General features: G+C 42.2%; 1 protein-coding gene across 11 annotated transcripts in view; it reads left to right on the plus strand.

Moving 5' to 3' along the window:
- IWS1 (interacts with SUPT6H, CTD assembly factor 1) overlaps window positions 1–7884 on the plus strand; it is a 46666-nt gene extending 38782 nt beyond the window's left edge. For 9 of the 11 annotated variants that reach the window (XM_054549141.2, XM_063712707.1, XM_054549139.2 and 6 more), the window contains exons 13-14: window positions 2073–2184; window positions 7517–7884. In XM_054549141.2, coding sequence (XP_054405116.1) covers window positions 2073–2184; window positions 7517–7648 — 244 coding nt within the window. In that variant the 3' untranslated portion in view covers window positions 7649–7884. Of the gene's footprint in view, window positions 1–2072; window positions 2185–2701; window positions 2861–7516 lie in introns of those variants that run through there. The other 2 variants (XM_054549140.2, XM_054549143.2) reach the window with 1 other exon arrangement.
- The last annotated feature ends 367 nt before the right edge of the window (window positions 7885–8251 follow it).

The following is an 8251-nucleotide window of genomic DNA, read 5'->3' on the forward strand; positions in this document are numbered from 1 at the left end:
CCAGTGAAGGGCTTTGAATCAAGATGAGGAATTTTCACATGCCTTGTGATTCCACAGGAAGTTTTTGAGGCTGGATGTGAAGCCATCTGGTTTGATTTGATTTAGGGTGCTGATGCCAATGGCATCATGTAGGATGGATTGGAGGGCAGTGGGACTGAGGCAGTGATACAGCTAAACAGAGGCGGTAGTGAGGGAACAGAGGGGTAAGAAGACATTGCAGAGGCAAAGCTGTCATATGTTGGTGACTTACTGGGAGAGAAGATGGCTAGAGTTAAAGACCTCAGCCAAAATTTTAACCTAAGTGCTGAGACAGTGTTTATTACCTTTCACCAAAATGGAGGGAGAAGTAGATTTGAGAGACCAGGCAAGTTCTCTTTTGAGCATATTAAATGTGAGATGACTAATGAGATAGCCCTATAAATATTATGGGTCTAGAACTTGTAAAGAGATGTTTGGGCTAGAGACCTAGATTTGATGGTTCTTTCCATAGAAAAGATTGTTCAATCAAGAGAGTACAGAGTAAGAAATGAACTAAACAATTTTGAAAGGGGGCATAGCCAGGCAGAGCAGCCAGTGAAGGTGAATGAGCAGCTGTGGTCCTATGTGTTGGAGCAGAGCCTGGAGGGGAATGAGGCTGAGCTGGAGGTGGCAGTGACAAAAGCATGGGCCAGTGGCAGGTGCTGCAGAGGGCTTTGTGCAGGTGTGTTGGTAGTCAGGCAGCATCCGGATTGCAAGAGGAGAATAGGGGATGAGCTAGAGGAAGCAAGTTTGTTTAGGAAGGAAGTTGATGAGACCGTGGCTTCAGAAGGAAAGTAAGAGTTACAGGGAATTATCTTGGCAAGCCAATTAATCTGTTCATATATATATGAAGGTTATAAAAGTTTAAGGTTGGCCGGGCACGGTGGCTCACGCCTGTAATCCCAGCACTCTGGGAGGCTGAGGCGGGCAGATCACGAGGTCAGGAGGTCGAGAACATCCTGGCTAACACGGAGAAACCCCATCTCTACTAAAAATACAAAAAATTGGCTGGACGTGGTGGCGGGCGCCTGTAGTCCCAGCTACTTGGTAGGCTGAGGCAGGAGAATGGCACAAACCCGGGAGGCGGAGCTCGCAGTGAGCTGAGATTGCGCCACTACACTCTAGCCCGGGCGACAGAGTGAGACTCAAGTTTAAGGTTAAAAATGGGGTAAAGTGTACAAGAGAATAGAAGCAATTGAGAATTTTTTACCCTTCTCTCCCCATCCCCAACAGACACACACAGATCCACTCTTTACTAGTTACCTAAAGGCTGAATGGTTTGAATGCCCAGGCATCCATAGATAGGCTTTACTTTGGAAGGTTAGTAATCTTATTTTAGTCTAGCATGGTTGCCCATGGATTTGCATAGAACTAAATACATACACATAAATGAGTGCAAGTAAAACTGGGGAAGTGTAAATAAGATTAGTGTACTGTATCAACATCAGTATCCTGGTTGTGATACTGTACTGTAGATTCGCAAGTTGTTGCTATTGGGAGAGACATTGGATCTCTCTATCATTTCTTACAACTTCATTTGAATCTGTAATTATCTTCAAAAGATTTTTACAAAAATAAACATTAAAAATTGCTGTATGGGTTGTATATTGAAAAACTACTTTATAGGCATACTGAGAGTTTTGGGGGGTCATTTGACGACTCAATTCATCACAATTCGTCATCTCACCAGTGAACTCATGAGTGACTCCACTAGACAAGAGAAAAGGGGATTCCAAGTCACGCTGGTGGGACTAGCCTTGGAAGGCAGAGGGGCATGAGTATATCTGAAGCTGAGGAGAGGAGAAAAGGATTCATGCAAATGCAGAGCAAGATGGCTTTGGAAGAGAAGCGAGGAATGCATACTAGAGTGTGTGTGATGACAGGCTAGCTGAGAGGTAGCAGGAGGGTGGATTGGGTGACCTTTGGTGGGGAGCAGAGGAGTTTCGAACATTGCAGCTTAATGGGTGGACGTAGGAACAGGAGTGTGAAATGGCCTGTGTGCCCCACTGTGGATGGCCACATAAGAAGCATGCTCTTCCTCTTCCCTTTTTCAGGGCTCTTAGACCTGGAGATCCTGGATTCTGTGCCCGTGCAAGGGTCCCAATGCCCTCAAACAAGGACTATGTTGTCAGGCCCAAATGGAATGTGGAAATGGAGTCGTCCAGGGTAAGCAAGTGGAGGATCGGCAAGGTGGATCTTACCTGCAGATTACTATTTGACTCTTTACTTTATGTGTTAATAACCCTTGTAGCTCTTGAGGTTTGTCTGATTCAGAGAGGACTGTTTTCTGGTCGCTTATCTAGCCAAACCTCAAATTGAGCAGTAGAGAAAGGAAAAGTATTAACCAGGATTCAAATTTATTGCTGATGAACTTTTCTTCAGGCTTAATTCAACATTATCAGGTAGGGAAGTTTGTTCTTATTAATCCCTTTACTTCAAGCGAGGCTTGAAATTGAGACCTGGAGTATTCTGATACAGTGAATTTTTTTTTTAATAACCATGAGAAACAGAGCTTATGTGCTTCAGCAGACCTACCTCTCCCTTTCTCTTCAATAGCTTAAGCAATTCCATTGCAAATGATTAGGGTAGACACTTACTCTGTTATCATTTAAATACTGCTCGGTGGATTTTCAGTGTTTCTCAGTAATCTCTTTTTATTCTCCAATCAAACTACTACTTCTAGCCTGGTATTCTTAAAAAGGGCCTAAGCCGATTGGAAAAGCATAAGAGGCGATTTGCAGAACAGAAACGACTCAGCAAAGTGCATCGTGCTGTCAAGTTCAGCATTGAAGGCAACAGGATGCCCCTATAGGCCTGGCCCTACCAGAGTGTATACACGAGAGGTATTCCCAAGGAAGCATGTACTGTGCATGGGCTTGAATTGTCAACAGTCAGAGTGAAAAGTGTGTGTGTGTGTGCTTTCTTAATCAGAAGAGGCCAGGTCTGCTTTTAGTTGCGAAATAATGACCCTAACAGGCACCTTGGGATATTCAAGGCCTTTTGAATATTTAGAAATTGACATGGAAGTCCCTTCCTTTATCAGTATCCTAGAGAGTAATAGATAATTACTTCCCTAATATGCATTTGGGTCTTCCTGACTGGTACCCGTTTTTATGAAAAAGGTTTTTGTTAGGACCCAGAATTATAGTGAATACATGTTACAGGCATATAAACTAGTTAGTGGTTTCTTGGTGGGAGGTAGCTTGTTTTCCTGCTGTCAGTGGCTCAGCAACATGCATTTGAGGACTCATTGCATGAAGCCTTATACTAAATATTTAGGAGATGAATTTGATTAACACATACTCAAAATGTGGTCAGAAGTGAAAAAGGCTTTGGAACATTCATAAGCCCAACTCACTGATCCGCTGTGCTTTGAGACTAATGGCACCTTTGTTGCGGAGCACACACAGTGTGTGTGTGTTGCCTGCCTTTTGTTCTTTTCCATGACCCCTGCTTTGGCAGCTGTTTCCACTGACTGCACTCTCCTACCTGCCAGTTCATGTTGCTATTAAGTGACTATCAAAACAAAACGTACTTTCTTATTTCTTGAGAATAAATCAAGGGTAGAGAAGGACTAGTTCTGTGCCAAGAATTTCCTCCTCTCTCTCTCCCTCCCTTGTGCCCATATCCGTGTCCCTGACCACCTCTCCATGTCCCCTGCACCTGTTTCTTTTTTGCCCTTATGTCCTTTTTCTTTTTTTTTTTTTTTTGAGACGAGTCTTGCTCTGTCGCCCAGGTTGGAGTGCAGTGGCGCGATCTCTGCTCACTGCAAGCTCCGCCTCCTGGGTTCACACCATTCTCCTGCCTCAGCCTCCCAATTAGCTGGGACTACAGGCTCCTGCCACCATGCTTGGCTAATTTTTTGTATTTTTAGTAGAGACGGGGTTTCATCCTGTTAGCCAGGATGGTCTTGATATCCTGACCTCGTGATCCACCCGCCTCGGCCTCCCAAAGGGAACAGGCATGAGCCATCTCCTTTTTCATTGTTTCTTCTCTTTTTTTAGCCCTCTTTCATATTTTTCTTAACATTTTTATTTTTGAGAATTGGGAACTACAATATGGCAAAGAAAATGCAATAAAAACTCTTAGTGGTCAGTCTGCTTTGAAAACAGGTTGTGTTTCCAGGGCTGTGTCCCTGTGTGCTGATGTTTCTGGTTCTGGTCCCACCTCCCTGTAGGTGGAGCAGGGTTGCATATTCACTCAGGACTTGCTTCCGCATTGTAGACGCTAATGAGCAGTATTAGAAAAGACATGTCCAGGAAGAAAAATGGAAATGGCTTTCCAATGAAACACTTTTTGTCTTAAGTATCATTTTTGTTTTCAAAGTTATGTAAATAAATATAAAAAATAGGGTTGTTTGTTTTTTGTTTTTGTTTTTGAGACAGTGTCTCACTCTGTCGCCCAGGCTGGAGCACAGCGATGCAGTCTCTGCTCACTGCAAGCTCCGCCTCCCGGGTTCACACCATTCTCCCGCCTCAGCCTCCCAAGTAGCTGGGACTAGGGCAGGCACCCGCCACCACACCTGGCTAACTTTGTTTTTGTATTTTTAGTAGAGACAGGGTTTCACTGTGTTAGGCAGGATGGTCTCGATCTCCTGACCTAGTGATCTGCCCGTCTTGGCCTCCCAAAGTGCTGGGATTACAGGTGTGAGCCACCACGCCCGGCCAACAATTTGAGGTTTTAAATGTATTTCCAGATATGCCTTGAACTTAGTTTTTATAATTATAGAAAATGTTTAGATATAAAGAGAAAAATTATTCATGGTCCTAGCATTCAAAAGCAGTTTGATATATTTGTTGTCTTTTTTCCTACTGATAATGTTAATTAAAATTATACTAAATATCAGCCTGGACAACATAGCAAGACTCCATCTCTAGCAAAAAATTAAAAAATTAGCCAGGCATGCTGGCATACATCTGTAGTCTAGCTACTTGGGAGGGTGAGGTGGGAGAATCACTTGAGCCCAGGAGTTTGAGGCCGCAGTGAGCTAGAATCATGCCATTGCACTCCAGCCTAGGCAACAGAGTGAGACCCTATCTCTAGAAGAAAAAAAAATACATATATACACACACACACACACACACACACATAACAGAAAACGACCAAATTATAATTTTGGTTATTTTCCTTCATTAAACCACCTAGTCGATTTATCATTTTTAATGGCTGCATAATGGTCTATCCTGAATATAATTTGCTTTTTTTTAAATTGTGTATTTTCTTTCTTTGTAGAGATGGTTTCACCATCTTGCTCAGGCTGGTCTCAGGCGATCCTCCGGCCTTGACCTCCCAGCGTGCTGGGATTATGGGCAGGCGCCACCACACCCGGCCATGAATATAATGTGTTTATTCATTCCTTTACGATTTCTGGTTTTTTACTCTTAAATAATGTAGTAACCTGTGCTACATTGTATTTTTTATATGTTCATTTACTCCATGGAATACTTCTAAAATAACAGTAAAATGGCAAAAGCAATGCCTATTTTTTCATGAACTTTTAAAAATACAGAAAGCATAAATAAAATTAATGCCATCTGTAATCCCACCACAACTCAGTGTTAACATTTTAGATTATTTCTTTTTTTTTTCATACATATGCATAGACAATTACTGGGTTTTTGTTTGTTTTTGTTTTTTTTCAAGCGACATTGTGATCATATTCTTTTATACCTTGTTGGGTTTGTTTTTTACTTACCATCGTAAAAGATCCATTTGAGTGAGCATTCTTGAGTGGTTTTGCATTGTGTCTTCACACAGTTGTACCATAATTGAAGCTGCTTTTGGTCTTGCTCTAGTAAAGCAGTGTAGCACACACTCTTAATTTTTAAGGAAGTGTAGTGTTCCCTTGATGAATCAGGAGAGAGATCATTGAACTCGGTGTATGAGGTACTATGGTGTGTCTTTTCAAGCTTGGGGTAACTAGGCATCTGCAACTACCAGTCATATATTTTGTAACCAACTGGCCAGTGTGTGCCCTGATTGCTGAGGCTAGACAGATCCATCAGGGCTTAGACAGTTAGTGAGGGTCCTGGGAGTAGGCGAAGGGAAGTCCAGTTAATGTGTGAAGCTGCTGGGAATTGTGTAGTTGGCAGAGATTTGAGCAGGTAAAGCTTCTGATGTGGACCGAGTACAAGTACTAAGATCACGGCACATCCTCTAAAAGGAAGTCAGATATTTGGGACTGTCCAGGAAATCTGGGAGATAGTGTGATGGTGGCATAGCCCTTTCTCATCTGACACTTTTTATGCTTACTCAGAGTACTAATGCCAAGTATTGAGACGATACAGAATAGTATTTGAATTGAGATATTCCTAGAAAGATAGGTCAACATGGCTCTTGGTCAAGAATGACTTAGAGTTCCTTGCCTAGTGCTCGGCTGGCTTCAGGTCATGGTTGAGGCTGGGTCCAGAGGTGGGATGAGATTCCACCAAAGAAGCTCACCAGGCTGGTACTGACCCCGGAGTGTCTCCCAGGCCCTACCTTATTTTAGCATTCTTTTGAATTGAGTTTCAGAGGTGACTCAGTAGTAAATGTATGGAGAGAAGAATTAGAAAAACCCATCTCTTTTTAAGCACTCATCATTCTTAAACATCTGAATTGTTTTACAACAGAGTCAGCAAACCTTTCTAGCATTTCTAAAAGATGGCAGTTTCTTGGAGACCACATCTTTGCAAGGCAGTGTTTTCAAAATATAAAATAGCCGCCAAACCAAACCTTTAAACATAAAGGGCAAGTGGGTGAAGACTTAATATTCTTTTTGTGTCAAGTATACTTAATGTAAATCTAGTTGCTTGTGAAGTAGTAAAATAGTAATAGCTCCTATTATTTTGAGCACTGACTATATGTGCTCAGTCTCTGTGCTTGGATCTGACATCACTATCTCATTTCCTTCTCTCAGCAGTTCTGGAAGGAGTACCTACCCTGGGTATGCTTTGCCCAGGGTCACAGAAGTTACTGAATCAGAGCAGGGATTCACCCCAAGTCTAAAAACTCAAGAGCTCCTGCACTTAGGGGTTCACTTCACTAATCATCTAATCTCATTTATTATGCTTAAGACTTTTTCTCAGCTGACCTGACTTTGCTTTAGGTCATTCTTTTGTATGCCAGCACTGTTTGAAAGTGTAAGTCAAGCGGCTAGCTCCACATTTGGTCTTCGAAAGGGAAAAAGCATGCAGTTAAAATGTAATGTACGTGATGGAATTGGGAGGATCATAGTCTCAGTTTCCCCCCCTTTCTCCCATCTAGGAGACCTCCATGGACTGCAGCAAAATTAAAAATAAAGCACAGACAACAGAATTATTCTTCACTGAGAGAGTTTAATATGCGTTTCTAACACCATCTGTTCTTGCTTTGTTGTTCTTGAGGTCATCAACACACATTCTGGTTATTCTAGAGCTAGGAGCTCTTCTGGTTGCTAACTCAGTTATAAGAAGATGAAAGACATAACTAGACTTATGTATTTCAGTAGTTTGCTCTTTAATTTTTCCCGTACTCTTAGTTTCAGGCGACCTCCAAGAAGGGTATCAGTCGACTGGATAAACAGATGAGAAAGTTCACAGATATAAGGAAAAAAAGCAGATCTGCACATGCAGTGAAAATCAGCATTGAGGGCAACAAAATGCCATTGTGACCTTGCCTGGAATGTGTCCCCATCTCTACTCTAAGAAATGCGCAATGGACTCTTTGGAGAAAGAAGATATTTTACAACATTTTTAGTGTGTCTATAAATGGTTCAGCGTGTATCAGATGTTGTCATAGGACTCACATTTCTCTCAGTTATATTTAAAACCGTTGTGTACTTTGTACAAAGGAATACTAGTCATACTTCTATAAACTTTACACAATAAAATTTCATTCTGGTTTTGGGGGGCTGTCTCTTCATTTCTTAGAGGATGCATTCTTAATAGGGGCAAAGATTGTTTCTCATTGTGTGGGAAAAAATCTTATGATATTACAGGGGTTTGTGACCCTTAGAGGTTCAATCCTCCCTGATTGTGGTATAATGAGGAATTTGTGTGGCCTTTGCCCCTGGTTGCTGACAAGGAATGTCTAAAACCCTTGTGGTTTCCTGAGTGATAGTGTCTCTATTATGCTAACGAGGTGACTGTGTGGTGGGCTTTAGGATGGAGGCTGGTAACCAGAAACAGCTACTACAGAGGTTGGGCCAGCAGGACCCGGGAGATTGAGACGCAGTCAGTGACCTGTTTGATTTAATCAACCATGCCTGCAAAAT

This window comes from Pongo abelii, chromosome 11 (assembly GCF_028885655.2).
Source record: "Pongo abelii isolate AG06213 chromosome 11, NHGRI_mPonAbe1-v2.0_pri, whole genome shotgun sequence".
Lineage (NCBI taxonomy): Eukaryota > Metazoa > Chordata > Mammalia > Primates > Hominidae > Pongo > Pongo abelii.